General features: G+C 38.7%; 1 protein-coding gene across 3 annotated transcripts in view; it reads left to right on the forward strand.

The window, feature by feature from the left end:
- The window catches only part of sema4c (sema domain, immunoglobulin domain (Ig), transmembrane domain (TM) and short cytoplasmic domain, (semaphorin) 4C), a 108,538-nt gene extending 94,690 nt beyond the window's left edge, over nucleotides 1-13,848 (forward strand). For 2 of the 3 annotated variants that reach the window (XM_077562093.1, XM_077562094.1), the window contains 8 exons: nucleotides 155-330; nucleotides 2,892-3,036; nucleotides 3,370-3,583; nucleotides 7,173-7,288; nucleotides 8,325-8,482; nucleotides 9,559-9,650; nucleotides 9,809-12,094; nucleotides 12,691-13,848. In XM_077562093.1, coding sequence (XP_077418219.1) covers nucleotides 155-330; nucleotides 2,892-3,036; nucleotides 3,370-3,583; nucleotides 7,173-7,288; nucleotides 8,325-8,482; nucleotides 9,559-9,650; nucleotides 9,809-10,707 — 1,800 coding nt within the window. In that variant the 3' untranslated portion in view covers nucleotides 10,708-12,094; nucleotides 12,691-13,848. The remainder of the gene's footprint in view (nucleotides 1-154; nucleotides 331-2,891; nucleotides 3,037-3,369; nucleotides 3,584-7,172; nucleotides 7,289-8,324; nucleotides 8,483-9,558; nucleotides 9,651-9,808; nucleotides 12,095-12,690) is intronic. The other variant, XM_077562095.1, reaches the window with a different exon arrangement.
- Nucleotides 13,849-22,733: the final 8,885 nt, after the last annotated feature.

Consider the following 22,733-nt stretch of genomic DNA (forward strand, 5'->3'; position numbering starts at 1 on the left):
AGTGTAACTGAACTCCTAAAGCAACATGTGCCACATTTATGTCACTCAGAAATGCTTGTGAATGGTTATGTGTGTGCACTGCGATTTGCTGGCGACCTCAAACTTGGAAAGGCTCTTGTATTGCTGTCAATGATCTGGCATGTCTCTTCTTCAGGGTGATCTTGGTGGTACCCGGACGCTGCAGAAAAAATGGACCACCTTCCAAAAAGCTCGGCTGGACTGTTCACTCCCCGAGCGGCATGTCTCCTTCAACAACCTCCATGCTGTCTTCACACTGCCGGGACAGGACTGGAAGGGGACTACTTTCTTCGGCATCTTTCACGCTCAATGGTGAGTCAGACACAAAACGACACCAGTGCTGAAAATAACTGGTTAAAAAAAAAAACATTTTGGAATATTATGCACAATAATCAGGGGTGCACAATAATAAAAAAAAATAGGTCAAATGTGCTCATTCATTTCCCACCAACCTTAAGGATGGACTTCTGTGAGGTCACATCTGGGCAAGGTAGAGCCCATGGGCCACAATGTCATAATCCAAATAATACGTGAAGTATGCATTGCTTTTATTTTGATGTGTAGAAATGTCGACAGTGCAAGCAAAAAGCAAAAAAGTCAGCGACTTGTCTTCAGTGTTACCAACTTAAAAAAAATGTTGTCATTGTATTTAGTGAATCCTCTGACCACTCTTGCAATTATTATTATTTTTAAATAGTGCCTATGCCAACTGTTAGCACCAGTGTTGTCACGATACCAACATTTTGACTTTGATACTATACCTGCATAAAATACCTCGATACTGGTACTGAAACAGTACCGCGACGAAAATCTAAAACATCAGCAAAAGCAGCAAAATTAAAACTGACAAAAGAACATCAAATTATTCAATTTTTTTATGAATTCAAAATATTAGTTTGTATACCTGTTAGTGTATGTACATACTGCCTATAGTTATGCATATACTGTATGAGCTTTCACATTGCATGCCATATTCTTGAAGTACTGTATTTGACTGCATTTGATGTCTTCCTTTTTAAGTGTTAGCAATACAGTGGCACTCCGATGACTCAATGTAACGTTGCTTGAGTGTGCGTGCATGTCTCTGCTCTTCTCCATTACGCTCCCAACTAGTCAAATGTGTAATCAAATACTACAAAATAATTCACACTCTACTTATTTTTTAAGAGAAGCGTCTGAGCTTTTTCTATGAATCACTGTGATTTCCTACCGTGTGCCTGTTCATTGAACGCACCTTGAGCCCACTGCAAGAGTGACTGTTGCTTTTTCTTCTGCTTCCCCACGATAAATACTTGCTCTTGTTACAAAATGTTTCTAAAACTGAAAATCGAAAACCACTTGTGTGTGTGTGTGTTTTCATGTGTTTATTGAAAACATGCGTAGGCAGTGCTGTCGGGTGGCTTCCATTTAATGCGTGCGCGCCCCCGCAGCAGCAGATACATTTTTATTTATTCATTTTACAAGGGTTACAATGGCACAACACCTGTTAGCGAGATGCTTGTCCAGATTGGACGTGTTCCTGCCTTGAGCCACAGTAACTTTGTCGTACCGGTTGGCTTGCCGTGGCTGTCGGCCATTTAAGCAAAAAATTCCATATGAAACTTAATTAGCGTGTCATGTTTGTCATGAGCAAAAGCGCACTGACATACTTAAACTGGAGTGCAACATTCAAATTTTAGCCCTCACGCTCACCGATGCACCACCTATGTACACCCAAGACAATAATAAATATTACTATTACAGTACTTACATTTGATTTAAGACAAAACAATACATTGCGATCAGGTTTTGATCTATTAGGCTTTTGATAAAATCCTCCTGTTTTAGGAAATAATGGCTCCAATAGATAATTCATAAGATATTAATTGGATGTCATAATTGCATTGGTCATTGGTACTAATTGTTAAAATTATGCAGCAACATTGTTGCAACCAAAAATAAGAGCAGACAAACATATATTTGTTTTCATATTTTTACAATGATCATAAAAAACAGAAAATTTCCATTGGAAATAAATGGACATAGAGACAGAGAGTGTCCTATCACTGAAGCGCAAATGTCATTTTTGGGCCAGTCTATAAGAGTCATGTGTTGATGAGTGCTTTGACAACAAAGGAAAGAGAAGCAAAGGCAGGAGGTTTTCTTTTTCAAAATTGAGACGCCCCGTGTCTCGAGGCATTGTTCTTTGACTGGAAACTTTTGTATTCCTCATTGAGATATCACGTTGCGAAGTGAATCAGCTTTGAACTTAAAGCTTTGTTTCTTCACTCAGTGAAATTAATCTCAATCCTTTTTCTCCATGTGATAGGCTGGGGATTCCTTCAAGCCCCCAAGCTTTTGCGGGAAAAAAAGATAACATGAAGATAATTTGATATTATTCTAATAATGACTTATATTTTAAGCCGTTATCTGAACAAATCTGCTAGCTTTTTGACATGCTAAGATACAAGCGCTGTCATAAGTCCTAAAGAGTCCATTTTGAAAAGTTACTGCAAAATATGGTTCCTTAATTGAGGTATAACTGTCAAAATAGCAATGAATAAGTGTCAACCTATTGACTGACTTTTTAAATAAAGTGTACGTTGTCACGTTTGTTGTCTGTTTGAACAACAGTATTACGGCACACATTGTAGTTAACAAAAGTCATTATTTAAGGATAACTCTTGTGTTTATCCCGAAACAATGAGAGTTTATTTTCCCTTCCCTATTTTCCTGCGTGGTACAACTCCCACTCTTCTTTTGCCTTGCTGCAGCACAGAAGCTTCTTGCAAGCAAAACGTCACATTTCTCACAATAGGATGACAGCTAATCCGTCTCTCTCCTTTTACGCCACCGCACATCACTAACTTCTTGCCTTGCCTGCAATGTTTCAGGGGTGACGTGGACGTGTCGGCGGTATGTCAGTACCAGATCAGTGATGTGAAAAAGGTGTTTGAGGGCTCCTACAAGGAATACAGGGAGACATCCCAAAGGTGGGGGCGCTATACTGGACCTGTTCCCAACCCACGGCCTGGATCGGTAAGAAACAGAAGGAGGGTGAAGATTATATTGTGTGGTGATGAGATGGTGGCGGAAAACAGAAGTGACAAGACATGAAAAGCTATTAGTGTAATGATCCAGAATGACGGGGAAAGTACAAAGAAAGTGGTGTAAGTGAAGGGCGTTGGAGTGAGAGAAGTCAAAAGTTTGGAGGTTTTTTTTTAAACGTGATGCTAAAAAGTTTTCTTCCTGTTTTCTTTTTGTCCCTCTCACTGTGGCCTAATCTTTCTCTTCCCCTCTTAAATTTTCTACTCTGCCTTGCATCCATTTCTCCCCTCCCTTGTCTTTTGTCTTTTTCTGTGTGTGCTGCAGTGTATAACAAACTCCAACAGGGAAAGCGGCTACAACAGCTCTCTGCAGCTACCTGATGCAACGCTCAACTTTGCCAAGAAGCACCCACTGATGGAGGACAAAGCACTTGCTCGCCCCCTGCTTCTCACCAAGGGTGTCAACTTCACAAGGCTGGTCGTAGATCGGGTTACTGGTCTAGACCAAAGAGCCTACAACGTTCTCTTCCTTGGCACAGGTACAAGTTACATCATGTTTCTATGCATGGGCTGATTTACCATGGTTTTAAAAAGTCAACATTTTAATTACAGCTAATAGTGGCTGTCACTGGTAATGAAGCTCTTCTTATCTGTTTTGAGGGGACTTCTAAGAGAAGTACACAATCTGATTGTCTGCTTTCAGAGTTGAGTAAACAAGCGGTTTCTTTTAAGTTAATTGCCTCCGAATAACTTTTTTTCCTCCTCCTCGGAGAGCAAATAGTGAAGGAGAGGGAAGGAGAATGGAGAGAGGTTAGACAAAAGAGATACAGTTACACAGATGCCTTCTGATTAATGTTCATTGTCCTTAAAGAAAGATACAAAAAATAAACATGGTGCCAGCATGTCCTGATTAGCCACATGGGTAACATAAGTAGCCTATGGGTGTCTTTAAAATATAGTTCACCAGTGATGGGACACTGTGATTTACTAAAGACAATTAAAAGAGAATTTAAACTTCAAATTAACATGGTGCAAGTTTTTTAATGTGCCAAATATTCTATACAGTATTTTGTTTAACTCATTTGCTCCCAAAAATGTATAAATATGTTCTATTTTAAATATTACCATGGTCCCAAAGACGTATTTATATGTTTGTTTTTATGATAGAGCATACAGAAAGCTTTGATGCAGCCTCTGCACTGAAGAGAATGCTTGAAGAAATGCTAGCGGGTAGTAGCAGAGTATAAGAGATCAACCAAGGCCATGTTGCAAAAGTCTCTTTTCCCCACTGTTTTAAACAGATCTGTGAATAATGAGGAAACTTAGCTATATTCTAATGCTAATTGCTGCAAAACAGAAACAGATAGAAATATACTTTTTTTCCTGATGAAAGAAGAGACTCAAATCTTTATTTTGGTAGGTTGCATGTTTTCATAGCAATAGAACACAATATTCTGTGGGCCTTGCAAAATCAGTCAAAATCCAGTAAAACAGTGTGGGAGTGAATGAAAAAAATGTTTTTTAATTGATTGTGTACAATGGGGAAAAATTGTGTTTTTATTTACCCAAATATTAAAGGGAAAAAAAGAAAAGAAATTTGATAGTTGTAATTTTGTAATTTTTGCTCACGGTTATCATACAATTGGGTCAAAAGTAACCCAATTATGGATCAAAAATGGACCGATTCATTTTATGTGGGTCAATTTGACCCAACTTTGAGTCAAGAGATTGGTCTTTTTGTGTATAACAACTCGTAAATATTGGTCAGATCGTTTGCTTGGGTCAAAAAATTGGGTCATTTTGTCAAAAGCTTGGGTAAAAAAAAAAAAGGGGGGTCATTTTGTCAAAAACAACCCAGAAAATTGACCCAAGTAGTGAATCGGTCCATTTTTGACCCATAGTTGGGTTATCTTTGACCCAACTGTTTTTAGAATGTACCGTCAGAGTCTGATATATTTTGTAATTACACTACCAAGTAGTTTAATTTGGTACACGTTTCCTGTTTATATGGTGTCCCTGTAGTGAACATAGATACGCAGTACAGAGAACACGTTTATTCCACATTTCCCAGGTCCTGAATGAGCAGCACATACTGTACTATTTGTTGAAGAGATGAGCATTTTGTGCTTTTGGCAGTATACTTGGGACAGGTACTGGCATCAGGCAAGGTGGCAAAAAAACAACACGGCATCTGGCCACATTTCAGCTGGGTTTCAATTAAGTGCTTGATTTGCATGCCGAGATTCATCTTCATGCATCAAAGGAAATGTCAGCGTATGTGCGACTTAATATCTCTTGTGAGTAGCCATCGGGGTCATGTGCAGGTGTCCTGTTTTGGCTTAGATCAGAAATAATCAACAGGTATCTTAATCACTAATCGGATAGAAAATTAGAGGCGATGTGAGTTTGAATGCAGCCTGTCTCATAAATGAAAGTGGAACCACTTACCATTCAGGTAGCCGCAGTGCTAAAGTGTCTACTGTAAGACATGTGGCTGTTTACAGGCGGCACACATGGTGTTTGTGCAGGCAACCCATGAGACCAACATGCACACACATTGCTACACACATAGGCGCTGTAATACATGCTTGGCTTTTCCTGAGCCAAGTGCAGATCCCCGCTCGTTGTGCTTCACAGCACAAACTCAACAGGGCCCTTGGCAGACGTGTGCTCATTGTGCCAATTGGGCTGCCGGCTTGATTAGCCATTAGCTGCAACACAGCAACAGCTGATGGAAAAGAGAAATGAGAGAGGGGACCGCCTGTCAAGGTTTTTTTTTTCTTTTTTCTTTTTTCTTTTTTACAACACTACGCCACAGAATTTAGAAATTGGCTGACACTGCCTAGTAGTCCCTATACTGCAATAGGGGAGTGTGATCATATGCTTGCTCTGTTTCCTTTTACCAAGTACTGTACGTACTTAAAAGTTGTTGTTACGACTTCCGGTCACCACAGTGAGTCACTTGCATAATATGTTTGGCACTGTTTTTATGCCGGATGTCCTTCGTGATGCAAACCACACATTTTTTTCTTTTTCTTTTTCTTTTTTATCCATGCATGGGACTGGCAGTGGCTGTGTATGACGGCACTGCCTGGGAATCGTACGTGCACCGTCTGGATGAAATGCAGTCAAGTGTTTTTTAACACTAGGCCATATAATTTAGGAATTGGCCGGCAATTGGTTCCTTCCTTAGATTGTGTTTGTGCTTGCACATTGAAGACTACAATCCTGTTTCCTCATTTAAAAAAATCTAATCAAATGAGCATTCAAGCAACAAGTTGTTTCTCATGTATTTGAGATCATAAAGTGAAAGTTACACCTGTGTACTAGTGTGGACTGAATGGGTTGCAATAATGGGGAAATACCAGTATTTTGAGGCTAATGTTTCAGAGCTACATGTTGGGGGGGGGGGAACAAAACTATGAACTGTTTCAATTATGGAATTATTTAAAAAATAATAATAATTGAATTATGAACTAACTAGTTCATTTTTTTTTTTTTATGATCTGAACTGTGAACTAGTTTGAATAGAAAATGAATTTATCCCACTACACCACCAGCAAGCCAGGACTACCAACTGATAACTTCAAAGTTGTATTTTTTTAAGTTGATATTTTGTCATTTATAAGTAGAAGAAGTTTCACAGCATCATCGGGTACCTTTGTTGTGTTAATCTTAACAAAAAAATTACATACCGTATTTTCCAGACTATGAGTCGCACTTTTTTTATAGGTTGGCTTTTCCTGCGACTTACTCCAGAGCGACTTATACATGAAAAAAATATACCGGGGGGGAATATCATTTAACAGACAGCCACAAGAGGGCACTCTAGACTTATACTATAATATACTATATATACTTAATGCGACTTATACTCTAAATATGCAATTTTGGCCTAGTTCCTGCAGCATACTCTGGAGTGACTTATAGTCCGGAAAATACGGTATTTATTTTCTAGGTTTAGTGTCAGTGACTGACCAGTTACATTAAGAATTGAATGTTACATGGCGTGTCTTCGTATTCTGCCTCTAATGCTCTCTTGGTTTCAAAACAATATATGGAACAGACTTGAACTTACTTAAATCCACTTTGCTTTCCCTTCTCTGCTTCCTCTTTTGTGTTTTACAGCTGAAGGATGGCTGCAGAGGGTTGTTATCCTGGGCTCTGAAGCCCACGTGATTGAAGAAATCCAGCTGTTTGACATAGCCCAGCCAGTTGACAGCCTGACCATTTCCCACTCCAAGGTAAATACAGATTTTGGTTGATTCCCAGAAGTTGCTATATGCTAATATGGCACTTAGTGATGCTACTGTATGGCTAAAAATGTTCCCAGATGAATGATGGTAATAACATCATGGTTCACGCGGGCTGTCGCTCAGAAATTCAAAGTAATCGTTTTTCAAACAAATGCTCGACAGTCTAAATGGGGCAAAATCAGAAGATTGATAGCTTGTTCTGAAATATGTTCCTAGTTTTTCATGCAGAAGTTGGAAGTATTATGTGTAAATTTGTATTGCAATATAGTATTGTGACATTTTATATAATCACTGCAATTTGTGAGCATTTGAGATATTGTGTAGGGAAAAACATGGCAGGTTACCAGTTAAGCAAATGTAATTGTAGGTTGTTTGCTTTAGATATTTTTCATCGGTACAATTTTAAATATAATTTCAATACTGATCATTTTCAACGCCAACTTTGAGACGCAATACCCGAGCTCTATCAGGATTCCTGTGCCATCGCCTATTGAGCGCATTTTTTTAAACTTTTTTTCACTTGGTCATCAAGCCGCCCTTTGTCATCTCATGAATCCAAAAACCTGCCTCACAATAACAGTAATTATACTCCTTGGCCGCTGTGGTAAATTGAAACCGTGCCGTGCCCCTGCTGTTTTCTCAATCTGCTTGCCCTGTGTTGACACTGTCTGTCCCCTAGGCTCCACGGTGGCTTGTCCACCTTTTTATCGACGTGTTTTATTTTGTTGTTCTTGTTTTATTTTTTTATGTGGACAGCCCTTGAAACCCACTGTTTATCTCATTGATGTTGACTTAGCCACGCCAGACATTTTATAGCAGCTTTTGTGAAGAGTGCAGTCCAGATTGCAGTGGGAAGAGGGTCGTGGGCTAAATGTTATTGTAATTGAGAGTGATTATCCTATTATCTCCTCCAACCCCGAATTGAGTCTCTCTCTCTCACTGTCTCTGTCTGTTTATCTTTCTCCTTCCTTTTCAACGGTCTCTGATCTGCTTTCCTCTTTTCTCTCTCATTGTTTCTCGTTAGAAGTATGTCTACATCGGCTCTCGTTCAGAGGTTCTCCAGTTGCCCTTAGCCAACTGCAGCCGCTATCAGTCTCTGCCAGACTGTCTGCTCGCTAGAGACCCCTACTGCGCTTGGGACAGCGAGGGTCGAGCTTGTGTTCGCATTGATCTCCACCGAGGGTAAGAATATACACTAATGATAAACTATTCATTTAAATTTGTTGTCTATTATTATTAGTAGTATTATAGCTACAGCTATCGAATATTTTATTATTCGAGTATCTGAAAATTGTATGGAATAACTGGGTATTTTGAAAAAAATAAAAAAATATATATATTATTTATTTTTGTTATAATCAACGACCAGAGATGGCAAATCCAGGTCCAGAAAGTAAATACCCTGCCACAGTTTGGCTTTACCCTTCGTGCTAGCTAGCTAGCTCCCGAGCAGGTAAACAAGCACTCGGGGAGCTAGCTAGCTAGCACCTGCGGCTTAAGCCAAACTGTGGCAGGGTTTTTACTTTCTGGACCTGGATTTGCCACCTCTGTCAACGACGAACTGATCTTAATTTTTAGTTGATCAACTTCTTTTTTTTTTTTTTCCCTTTCCCCCCCCCCCTTTTTTTTTTTTACTAAAATGTAAATTGTGCTTAGCAGCGCACATTTTTTTTATATATATATGTATTTTAGTCAAGTCAGCCACTATGCCGTGACACGCTGTAGGGCAAAACTTCAAAATCAAAGAGAACCAAGGCATTGATGTCCATATTTTATTTGGTAAAGTTTATTTTGAAGTTGGTCTTCTCACTGCGTTAATGTCATGCTTAGTATGAATTGTTGTTGCATTTGGCCTGACTACTTCCTGACAATACATAAGCGGGTATCGGGCAGAAAAAAAGCCCCAAGCATTTTTTTAACCACAGTACTCAAATTACTTCACTCATTTCACCCCTAGTTGATTTCAAACTTTTCAAAGTCTGTACAAAAGCCCCCCCCCAAAAAAAGATACTGATACTAGATACTGTGTTACTGCTAAAGCTTTCGAAGTTTTCTAAATTACAAGTTTCCTTATTTCACTAACATAAAAAATTAAGCTGTTTGTAGAAACAAAAAAAAGCAATATATTATAGAGGTGGATAACACTTTATCATGAGTGATTGATTCCACATACATGGCATATACTGGATCCAGTGTTGTTTATAGTAGAATCTAGCAAAAGACTATAATTCAACTCAAGCTGTGTCTCTCCCCTTCAGATCCACTTCTTCTCTGTCACAAGACCTCATGCTGGAGAGGTTCAGCCGAGGAAAAGCAAAGTTTGACAAGCCTGTCTCCATCCCCAGCCCTGGTGAGTGATGGGATGTGCCTCAGCAGTGGCCCCTTGTGGGGGTTGAATGTTAGTGCAAGGACATGTTGGAAAATCTACAGGATGGGAGTTTTAGTGGATTAGAGATTGTTAATATTAAAAATAAATTTCATTTCTCCTGTCTCCCTCTCTGTCTGTAGAGCACTCTCGCCTTCGTAATGTGACAGTGGTGGTGGGCTCCGACATGGTGCTACCCTGCCAGTTGATCTCCAACCTAGCTCAGCCCTTCTGGGTGGTCAACGACCGCGAGCTCCTTCTCGGCGACCCCGAGGCCGGAGGGCCGCGCTTCGACCGCACCCTCAAGGCGCTTGTTGTCCCTGAAGCGGGTCAGATCCAAGCGGGCCGCTACATCTGCTATTCGGAGGAGCAGGGCGTGAAGTTTCAAACGGAGCGCTACCAAGTGGCGGTGGTCGCGAGCGCTCCCGTCTTCATGGAAGCTCGAGCGCCTGACAGCAGCATGGGGCTCTTCTGGGTGCTGGTCATCACTCTCGGTGCCGCCTGCCTTCTGCTGTTGGTCGCGGCTCTCTACCTGCGCAGGAGACTGAAACTGGCTCTTGGAAAAGGAGCCGACATGAAGCCTCTGGAAAGCACCCTGGTCTATCCCATCACCCTCCCCAAGGAGCCGCCCACTTTTGTGCCCAGCAAAATGCCCAGCGACGAGGACCGTTTCTGGGAGACGGGCGCCAATTACTACTACTCTGACGGCTCGCTTAAAATTGTTCCCGGCCACGCCCTGGCACCCAACAGCGTCAGCAGCACGGCGTCACCCAGTGCCATTCCAGGCCAGCCCATCCACTCCCCCAGCCGGCTCAGTCTCACCAACATCCGAGGCTCCGGTAGCAACGGCTACATTCGCCTGAACCTGAGCTCAGCAGGGGAGGAGAGGGCTAGCGGGGCTTGCGCTGGTGGCGGCGGCGGGCTGGGCGGCCTGGGCATGGGTGGGAACGACTACTCAAGCCCATTCAAAGAAGAGCTGAGGCGCACTCTGCAGCAGAGGAGCGTGCTGCCGGACGCCAATCCAGAAGAGTCGTCGGTCTAGGCCTTTTTTTCTCCGCCGTCCGTCTCTGTTCCCTTGAGTTGGAAAAAAAAACAAACAACCAACCTACCTCCCTCCTTTTGAGGATGCCTGCTCTCTCTCGCTCTCTCTCTCTCGTTCAGTGACACGTTGTCACCTACCGATGCTCTTTCCCTCACCCTGCCAATGCCTGTTTGGCTCACTGTAGACATTTATAGCATGTTAAATATAGACACTTCACACCCATGGTTCGCCAACACGCACTCACATAATTATTGTGTGCTGTGCACCACCAAGTCTGGGACTTTTTCTGCTTCCACTGTGTAACAGCTATTTACACAGGAGTCCAGTGTGGGCATGCTAATTGAACCAATGGCATTATACGTTGTCTGAAGGGCACGTTTAATTCACTTTGGGCGGACCGAGCCGGTCTTCCAGCATTTTTGCTGAGACCAGTTGATGGATGGCGAGCAATTCTTGTTCCTTGGAGTCTTTTTTTTTTGTTCAGCTTGCACTGCACTTAAAAGTGGAAGCTAGTCTTCCCATATTTGTAATGGTGAGCCAAGGAGGCTAATTAATGTTGAAGCAAGACAACAATCATATTTGCGTATGAGGAGCTCTTTGAAGACGTGAGAGACAATGAGAGAGCTAATGAAGTGATGTGGGAGTTTCCCAATGAAGGACATCCTCTCTAAATGTGCCCCAATTTTGATTTGATTTTTTTGTCCTCCTTTGTGAATCCCAGTCTGTTGCCATGGCCGTTTTGAATTAAAACATTTCTCCAAGACTGTTTTTTTTTTTTTTTTTTGTATTTCTTGAAGGCCACTGCAGCCTTCAAGTGGTCGTCAAGTGACTTTGTGAAGAACAAGTGCTTACATTCCAGGCTGCACGGTGACCTTCAAAGCACCTTCAGTGTACTAAAAGTGCATGAGAATCACATGTTGTTGAAAATACATGTGTCAGTCAGATCAGCTGTTTTGGATATTTGCTCATTCCCTTGGAAAAAGAAAAAAAATGCTATTGGCATTCAGCAATAAGACAAAGACTGCACACTTTTCAACAAGCATGGAGAATGTAGTTGAACCCTCACTGTTGCGACTGCTGTGGATGTTTCAAAAAGTGCTTTATGTTTTGTATGGTGACAATGGTAACTTGCACTGCAAAGAAGGAAACTACCACGCTCAGTCACACGCCCAATGCTTTGAATGTCAACAAGCCCGGACTACAAAATGTGACAGGACAACATGGATCCCCCCTCCCTTGCCGATGTCCAGAGACCAAGTTGGGGTTGTTGCATTGTGGACATTGAGGTGAAGAACACGGAGAAACTCACAAGGTCTCCATGGAGGACGAAATGATTATTTCCACGTTGATAGGCTGCAGTAGGACAGCGTCTCTGAATCGGTTACAGGTATTGTTTGACTTCTCATACTACGGAAGAGGATAAGGCTCAGTGAAGAGGGAAAAAAAGTTAGCAGGATTCTGAATTTAAAGTGAGAATTCTCACTTTATTCTCAGAATTCTCACTTTAACGTTAGAATTCTGAGAAAGTCAGAATACAATAAAAATGAGAATTCTGAGAATAAAGTCAGAATTCTCACTTGAAAATGGGAATTCTGACTTTATTCTCAGAATTCTGACTTTAATCTCAGAATGATGTCAGAATAAAATGAGAATTGTCATTTAAAAGTGAGAATTCTTACTTTAAAGTCAGAATTGGTTCTATTCTGACTTCAATCTCAGAATTCTCACTTTAATCTCAAATTCTGATTTTAATCTCAAATTCTGACTTTAATCTGAGAATTCTGACAGAATTCAGATTTATTCTATGTCAGAATATACAAAAGTAAAAAAATTCTGAGAATGAAGTCAGAATCCTGCCAACCTTTTTTTTCTCTTCACTGGCCCTAATCCTCGGTATATTCGACACAATTGAACTTTTTTATTATTATTATTATTAGCACTGTTACTCAGTCTTTCCACATTTTCTCTCCTTTGTCCTAACAGGGTGATTTTTTTGGGACGTGTCTGCATTGCGTAGGAGAGCAACGCAAGGCGTTGCTATTCAGTTGTTCGACACACTGTGGACAAGGGTCTTAATGTCTGGTATCCCAATGACCCCCATGGTCAACGAGGTACTCGGCCGTCGGACCAACATATTGCATGACCAACAGCTGAAGCTAAGACTGTACATTTCAATCATCCTTGTACAAAAGCATTTTTTGGGGATTGAGCATTTTTTGGATTTTTTGATATGATACAGTATTGTAAAACACTAATTGCTCTCTTTGGAAAAAGAAAGCCTTGATTTTATGGTTCACGGAAAGGATTATGTTTCATGGCTGTGTTCCATGTGTCACTTCACCTTTGGGTAAGCCAAAATAGACTGCAGATGTTTTTCTGTTGTTGTTTTTTCCCCCTAAGTTATTTTTCTGAAACAGATCAATATTCAGCTGTCCGTCCACTTTGCAACACTGAGCTGATGTCTGCAAGCTTTCTGAATATTTTAACTGCAGCAAAATGTTCCCTCAAGGGGGAAAAATGGCTTAAGGCTAATGGATTTCCTGTTTGTTTCCTGTTTACTTGTCAGCAGTGATCTCCTGGACCTGATCCTTGTTCCTCTCTCTGAAGGCTCACCAATGTACCAAAATCATTATTTAATTTGTTAGCTGCCAAAAACCAAATATGAAGCTTTTGAAAAAGGATCAGTGCGAGAATGTGTGCACCTGATGATATTCAATACTTTCAACAAAGTTAAAAGTACATTCTTTGAATACACTGGTACTTGGTCGTGTCTTATCGAGTTTTTCTTCTGTTATCAGGCTTTGCTTTACTTTGAAGTTTGAAGAAGGAAAAAAACAATCCAAAAAATGATTAAACAAGTTGAGGTCTTTTGCTGGAAGTAAAATGCATGTCTTAGAAGTCTTCAAACTTCACATTTGTTTGCCATAACCACTCTATTGCGGTATTTTCATTTGTGTTCATTCCGGTTGACCTAGTTTTGCTTGTATCTTATTGATCTTTTATGTTTGTTCTAAAGTAATGTTAAGTAACTTATTTGCTGTACAAACACGTTGATATTTATTATCATTGTACATACGCCCTTATTTTTTATATGTGTGTATATACATTCTATATACACAAATAAAAAAGAGATCTACATGAGTTGTGTGTGTTTTTGTTGGAGGCAGTCCACCAAGTTCATTCTGAAGTAGGTTTAGGATCAAATTGTCACTCGTTTGGAGCCTGAGGTACTGGATGTTCATCAAGGAACCCTAAATTACATTTGAATAGAATTGAAAATGGTGGCAATGCTAAATTTCGATCAACATACAAAAAAAAAGAGCTAGATAATGTGAATGTGTGACGAACATTGATGCATTGAGATATGAGTGACTCCACTTAAGTGTTTATTTATTTATTTTTAGATAAAAGCTGTTATTCAGCCAATTTTTGCTTTGACTTACGGGCAAAGAGTTGAGATACAAGTGCTGTATGGTGGAAGAAAGTGAATACCCCGCCCCCAAAAAGGCTTCAAGCTGTTTATTGCCACGCCCAGTTGAATAATTGAATGTTGTACATTGCCATCCTCCTAAAATAATGGCCTAAACCACATCCCCAGTTGATATGCAAATTTATGCAACTACTTTATCTCAGTTGTTTTTTTGTTTTTCTTCCCCTCTGAAAATATTTCATTCTTTGAGTTGAGTTGCACAGGTTATAGGATCACGTCAAACTTGCTTTGTCATCACCCAACATCCACGTTGATTCAAAACATGAATAAGCCCATTTTGACAAAAGAAGGAGCTGCACGTACAATGATGTGTGTAAGTAGGGAATAGAGGTAAACAGTCATAAATAACAAATAAATACTTGAGTACAGAAAACTGGAAAATTGACCCATATACCAATACCATAAGAAAGTATTTATTGCTTCCCAATACTAGTGAGGCGGTCTTTCATTAAATATTTGTTATTTTTGGAGGGATATTTTTGCTGATGGCCACTCAACCAACGTGGATTGATAACGAGGAGACAAGACCCAAGAGAAAACACAGGCCCCATAGAAGAGGATTCTGCTCTAAGGAACAGTTCGGCCCCTCTCCATTTTCTCACGTCCACAGTTTCACTCCAGTGCACAAAGGTGAACACGTTGTTACGACTTTGTTTACAATATCCACCAATCCATCCATTTCAAAGCTTGGCCTCAGTGTTGCGGATGAGCTGAATGACACAGATTGAATTGGTCACCAGCCAGCTCTTTAAAAAATGTTAATTGAAAAAAAAAAAAAGCAATGGTGACATGTCAAATCGAATGAACAATACTGAGCTCTCCAGAAAAAAAAAAATGTTAATTGAAAAATGGCAAGCAATTTTGAACATATCTCTGCATCTTGCTCGAGAAAAATCTGATGTAACCCAGATAAAAATAAGAAGGTCCAAGGTTGGGGTGAGGGGCTCACACACGGCACAGATGAGCTCACTCATTAGCTTCAATTCACAAGAGAAAACGGGGGAATTAACTTATATTTCATGATGTAATTTACCCGCCATGTTGGCACATCTCGATTTTATTGCATATGTACTTTTTGTATTTTGTGAAAAGTAGGGAGGACTGAAGTTGTGCAGATTGAGTCTACAGATGACATGGAAGTGAGGCATGCATTCCAATCTGTTAAAAAAGAACTTCAACATGCCAAAGTTAGATGAACTACAAACATCACGTGTAAACATATTCAATTATTCATATATTAGTGAAAACTGGACATTTAATCACAAACTGGACACATTTAGTGAGACATTATTGTATTATATTGTATATATATAACTCCAGATCACTGATCCTTTTTACAGATGGAAAAATAATTCCAGCAACATTTAAAAATGCAATATTCTGTCACATATGATACTCTTACGACATGCACTGAAATGTAACGTTAATGAAATGAGCATTGATTCCCCTGATTTTCCAGCTGATTCGAGCCAAATCAGGTAATCATTGATTCAATCAGATGAGTCAACTGGCTCTGAATTAATTAATTATTTTTTCCATTAATTACACACAAGAACAAAATAAGATAATTTGACAGTTGGCCATAATTCATACACTGCTAAGCTTGCACTGACCTGCCCTCTGTCTAGTCAGTTGTTTAATTACACATGATGAATCAATGCATATTGAACTGTTCTTTAAGGTTGTGTAATTTATGTATATTCTTCCTTCCCCCTGTTCACATAGTGTCTCTGTATAAACTGTACAGAGGCCCAAGGATGTAATGGAATGTGGGAAAATGAACCAAATATGTCAATATTAACTGTCTGCATTAATGTGGCAGTGGGATCATTTTTTTCAAACTACCCAGGAGTGAAAGTTTTTTTGTTTTAAATGTGTGATAGACATTGGCTATAAAGTCTACACACCCTTGTTCAAATGTTGTGTGATATTAAAAAAAAAAAATAGGTTGTGATGCGCCAAGATTAACATGGCCTATATAACCCAATGGTTCTCAGTGTTTTTTCATTGATGTATCCCCTGTGAAATATTTCTTCCAACCAAGTACCCCCTAACCAGCGAATAGCATTTTTGGATGGGACAAAAAGAAAAACAAAAGTTGTCTCCCTGACAGGTTTTTTTTTTTTCATTTATTTTCATCAGTTTGGAAGGGACGTGTAATGTCACTGTTGCGCCATCATTTCTGAACTTGATGGTAACAGTCTTCATAATGGTCCAAGCTACATTAAATGTATTGGAGCTGACTGATACGTTTGAGCAGTACCATCTCCTTAATTCTGTGGAAACTGTCCGCGGACCTTGGCTTGTGCTGTATGATTGCAACCGCTTTAATGTCAGGAAAAGCCTACTAGAACAGTAACTTTACTGAGTATTAATCAAAGGCCATTTGAGTAGTGGCAAGTGAGTGCTGGATTCTATTTAACATGAGTTGACGACATTGGTCAATTCTGAACCCAACTACATCCACAGTTACCACTAGATGGCGCCAAGGACTACACACTGTGTCTTTAAAAAAAAAGTTATTTTTGTACACCAGTGGCTGAATGTCAACATTACATCTTATCAATTGATGGGGGGGAAAGAATACAGCGCCAGCTGACTTTTTTTTCACCTGAGCTGGACTGACCATGTGGCATATAGGGTAGATAACCGGTGGGCCGGCGTTTTTTGGCACCGATGAATAGCTATTAAATTATAATTTTCCTCCGTTTTACCGCAAGAAACCGACCCACAATTAAGAGGGAGCAGCTCATTATTGTATTTACAATTTAGACATCAAACTGGACCAATCAACATCAGTGGCAAAGGTACATGGTAGCTGGCGGGCCTATTTCAAAATGCCAGGACCAATTTTTTTTTTCTATTATAATTTCGTGCCAGTCCAGCCCTGCGTCTAGCCATGTTGATGGGAGCATAGGAATCACAAACAAGTACAGTGATGGTTCGCATCATTTTCAGATCCACAACGACAGAATATGTGAGGTCACAGTTTTCATGTGAAGCGCCTCAATGAGGATATATATATATATATATATATATATATATATATATATATATATATGAACGTTCTTCCGTTTCCCCCCAAAGCGCCTGATGGATAAGTATGAGCATGTGGTCTGTGATCCGATGCCAAGTCAGGACGACAACGATGGAGGATGCATCAAGACAAGAGATTATCTGTCTGGTAAATCATTGCCACCGGATTAAAAATGTAATTCCTCAACAAGGGTCAATCGCTAGGCTTCCACATCTCTAGAGGCGCCAACTAAAAAGTGTATTAATTAACAGCATAAACACCGTTGTGACAGCATGTAATTGGGTCCCTTGTCCCTTTAGGCTGTGGTGTGGCAAATTTGAGGTTTAAGTTATCACAACTAAATAATGTCAGTAAAAGATAACATTTTTTTAAATCTGTTTTTTTCCTCTTAGTACCTAGTGGCTTCCATTTTTAATTTCCCCTTTTCTTCTTCACTTTAAATTGATTAAGAACTGTAAAGGGAAATGCAACAGTTACGTTTTATGTTAAAGTCATCCATCTCTTTTCTACATCAGTTGTCTTCATTACTGTCATGGCGAACTGACCCCAACTGACTTTGGCCAAAAGGCTGTGTACACCATGGACTAGGAACATTCAAATTCTTGAATTTATTTATTTATTTTTAATGTGGGAGGAAGCTGGAGAACCTGGAAACAACTCACTTGAGCATGGGAAGAACACGCTCAAGCTACACAAAGATGTTCCAACAAAGATTATTTTCAGTTGCGTCAATATCTTAAATGTATTGATTTTTTTTGATGACCTGTTTCTATGTAGACTGTTTTTATTGTGTCCGTGTGCCTTTTCTATCTGTGGATTCGTCATTTCAGTTGGTCAGAACCAGGAAGAAGGGAAAGATAACAATACTCCAGTGATGTCACCTGTGCCGACAAAGGAACGCCGTGTGGGGCACCTCGGAGGCTGTGAAGTGAAGATAAGAGTACCTCCTTTCCTCCACTTGAATCAGGATGACAAGGAGGTCAGATTACCACTCTGACCATAACATTTGACTGCTTTCAGTTATTTGCCAAGAAGGTGTCTGCTTCCATGTACACATATGCAAGAGGCAATGACATTGAGTAGAATGAAATTAGCAGTGTATGAGTCAATTAGAAATACTGCATATTAGGGGTGGGAATCTTTGACTGTCTCACGATTCGATTCCGATTTTTGGGTCTGCAATTTGATTCAGAATCGATTTTCGATTCAGAACCATTTTTGATACAAATAGATTTGATTGGCAATGATTTCTGCTTAAATGTATAGATGTGTAAAGAATCGTCATGGTCTACTCTAGTCTGACTCGCTAATGCTAATTAGCGCGCTAGTCACTCAAAAAGAACGGCTACTCATTCAAAACGCTTCAGTTATGTTTACAGAGAAGCATGTTAATATTACTCACTGGCATATGCGCTTCCTGCGCTGCAAAAAGAACCCAACTTTTATTGGCATAACTTGATCGTGACTTTTTCCTTCTACTGTCACTGTAATGTGGCTACAACTTAACAGTGTTTCAGAATACGTAGAGCCACACTCCTCCTATGTGGCCAAATCGTGTACAACATAAACAGCGTTCCTAATAAAGGCACACACAATGTCAAGGCATTCTAAAATAATTTAAATAAAATCGATTTTGAGACATTTAAAATCGATTCTAAATCGTACTAAATGAGAATTGCAATTCTTATGAGAATTTATTTTTGGGCCTAGGAATGATGCAAAAACAAAAACATAAAACAAATTCAACAGAAAAACATTGCAGTAAAAAAAATGCTGCCAAACAAAAGTGAAGCACAGGCAAAAAGGAAAAAGACTGGCAATTGTACATGAGTCATTCTACCAGACGAGTGCCATTTGAGTCCACAACGTTTGATAAAGCACACAAAAAATGTGCCGTTTAATTCTGAAGCTTAAAGATTTTAATTTCCTTGTTGTAACATGAAATATGAGTAAATACTATATCTTTTGTGACATACTATTTGCAATTACGTTCATGTGTACATGGCCATTTTCGCAGGTCTGTATCGACCAACATAATGTTTGCATCCAAAATATCACCAAATACATTCAAGATTTTTATCAAACCTTTATTTCCACGCAAATAAGTTTGTCACTGACTCCATTAATAAAAACGTTATATTTTCAGTAAAAAAAAAAAAAAACTCTCTTACTACTTATGGAGAACAATGGCCATTTTAGGGTAACATTTACCACCCCGTCACATTTTATTGTGACGGGTGGTGGTTCTGCTTCAACACACTCAAAAACAAATTAGGTAACATTGTAGTTTCAATACATAGAATCATAATTAGATCCCAAGTACTTGCAGAAGAATTTTAATTTGCTTGTTCTTGACCACGTGTTACAAAGTAGTTGTATTATTAAAGGTTTCATTTTTTGAGGAGTTAAAGTTAAGTTGTTAAATTGCCTTTGAACAATTTTCCATAATTACTGTTAAGATGTCCTTAACTCATTTGCTCCCAAAAATGTGTAAATATGTTCTATTTTAAATGTTTTGTGTCCCAGAGACGTTTTTGTTTTTTTTATGGTAGAGCATACAGAATGCTTTGACGCAGCCTCTCAACTGCACAAAACGGTTGAAGCAATGGTAGTTATTACAAAAACGACCATCCGGTGGCAGCAGAGTATAAGAGATCATCCAGGGCCATGTTGAAAAAAATTTAAGCAGATTTGTGAATAATGATGAAACTTAGCTATAGTCTAATGCTAATTGCTGCAAAACTGAAACAGATAGAATTTTTTTTTTTTTCCTGATGAAAGAAGAGAGTCAAATCTTTCTTTTGGTAGGTTCCATGTTTTTATAGCAATAAAACTGAATATTGTGTTGGCCTTGCAAAATCAGTCAAAATCCAGTAAAATTTGTGATTAATCGTGAGTTAACTAGTGAAGTCATGCGATTAATTATGATTTGAAAAAAATTATCGCCTGATGCCCCTAATTTTTAATAATCTTTTCGTTTTTCTTTTTTAAAAAAGAAAAGATTATTAAAAACAAAAAATAAAATTATTTTTTTTTAAGAAAAAAAGAAAAGATTATTTAAAAAAAATAGGGGCATCGGGTGATTAAATTTTTCCGAAATGTATTGCATGACTTCACTAGTTAACTCACAATGAATCACAAATTTTATATCTGTTCTAAATGTACAATAATTTTTTTCTAGGTTTTCATACTCGTGTTAACAAAAGCGGGGGGGATGTTAAACTAAAATAAATAGTTCAAATGAATTTTTGACGTCTATAGCCGTCAATGGCAGTGAATGAGTTAAGGAGAGTGAAATCCTTAGTAAATTTTTGAATATTTCATTTGATGTTGTTCACATATTGAATGTTCAGTATTTTTACAAGCATATGAATATACTTGCACTTTTCGAGCAAGCTGTTGTATTAATAAATTGTAATGTTTGATATTATTATTTATTGATATTGTATCATTATTATCATCACCATGCCTACATTCATATCCAAAATTAACAAAAGTGTCTAATGTCAAATGAATGCCAAAACCAACAGATCAATAAGGAAGCAGTTTGTCCTTATACATGATCATCTTTTTTTTTTTTATGAGGGAAATGGAGTAAAATGCTTCATGAATTAATGCTGAATAACGTTCTTGTTTTGTGGACTTATCAAAGGACTATAGGTTTTATTTGAAAATTTGAAGTTGATATATATATTTTTTTGTAAAAACAATGACACCAATGACACGTGAAATTCATATTTCATGAATAATGAGCCTAAAAATGAAAAAAAAAAAAACATACATCACATACTGTTTATTGGTGGTTTCAGAAAAAAAGACATTTTACTAGTAGCAAAACATTACTTTTTTAAAAATGCATTTAATGTACCATCACTCAAATAGTGTACATATAGTTCGTGACGGAGTGGTACAAAATGGCAACAAGGTCCAAATAAAAAGGGTATTATTATTAAAAATGTAATGCCTAAGGTGGGAAAATATGGTTGTTGTTTTTTAGAATTAACATGTCTTTCATGTTGTGGATTTTGGAGGGGGAAAATGAGTTTGCTCTGTATGGATATTTTACAAATTGCAAGATGGAAATGACACCCATTTGGGAGAATGACTCACATATATAAATGGATCATAAGAACAGTCAGCAGTATTGGGTGTAACAGAAACAGCTGTACAACTATATATTTGCATCAATTAAGTCAGCATAAAGGAAATCAATATTAATTAATTGTAATAAATATTCCATTGTGAATTTTAACAACAGCAGCAAGAATAGGGAGCAGAAACCATTTGCAGAAAGAGATCCAAAATATTATACATACATAAAGTTAGGAGAGAAAGCAGCTGTCAGGAGTGACATGCCATCAATACGTACATGAATGAATAATCTATCAAGCCTGTGCACAGGCCATTGAGACCAGGGTTGGTTGTGAAGTCTGAGCAGCAGCATGGAAGGACCTGCTGTACCCGTCTGTCTCGCACACATTTGGATTGAAGGATTATCCTCAACATCTTCCTCCACATTGTTGCATGGGTGAGCTGGAGTCCTATTCTGGGCAACATTAGGCGAGAGGTGATGTATAGCCAGGACCTCGGCTCGTATATTAAAATAATAATAATTATATAATAGAGGGCGGGAGCAACATTCCGAGAATAAAAACTTTTACACTTTATAAACTTGTAAATTTGCGATTGTTTTTCTCTGAATATTGACCCCGCCCTCTAAAAAAAAATATATATATATATATATATATATATATATAGATAGATATATATGTGGCCCTAATACGCCGTCGTACAGAGGTTAGGTTTATATTTCGCAGCAGATTTTTCCTGATGGGCTTTACTTTCACATGATTGTTGATGGTTGTGACAACATGATCAGACGAATCTTTGCGTAGCCCCCGGAATAAACCTTATAAGAGAAAAGAAAGTCTTTCTCGTAGCAATGAAATATACACGTAAGTAGAGCTTCTCCCATACTTAATGGTGCGTACAACTGCATGCCACACGGGGTGACATTTTCACCATAGCGGCAGCAAATAATGTGAAAATACCACAGAGAAATCAATGTATTCAAGTTAAGTAGCCTTAGTGAGTGGCAACATAAGATGGCTGTCGGTGGCTTCACTTCTTCCAATGGCGATTAAGCCAACGGATGTTAAAAGGGGTATGACCTGATAAGTTTATTCTTCATCCTATTCCTTTTCGAACATGTATGTGTAAACGTGTAGCTCATGACTGGGTAAAACACTGTGAAACTTTCTTGTTGCTTTCGTTGCTTTAATGTTGTATTTGTTGTTTTATATGTTTTGTATATTTGTGTCTTTGCACATGTACTTTTATAACCAGTCCGTTTTTTATATACATGGTTGTAATAAAATAAATAAATAAATAAGGCGTATGGCAGTCTATGTCCATTCATCTGTAATAGTCTGTGATCAAGTCGCACATGTATCTATCTCACTGCGCTATATTTTTTTCTTTAGCACCAAGATGCCACCA

The sequence above is a fragment of the Vanacampus margaritifer genome, chromosome 3 (genome assembly GCF_051991255.1).
Source record: "Vanacampus margaritifer isolate UIUO_Vmar chromosome 3, RoL_Vmar_1.0, whole genome shotgun sequence".
Classification (NCBI taxonomy): domain Eukaryota; kingdom Metazoa; phylum Chordata; class Actinopteri; order Syngnathiformes; family Syngnathidae; genus Vanacampus; species Vanacampus margaritifer.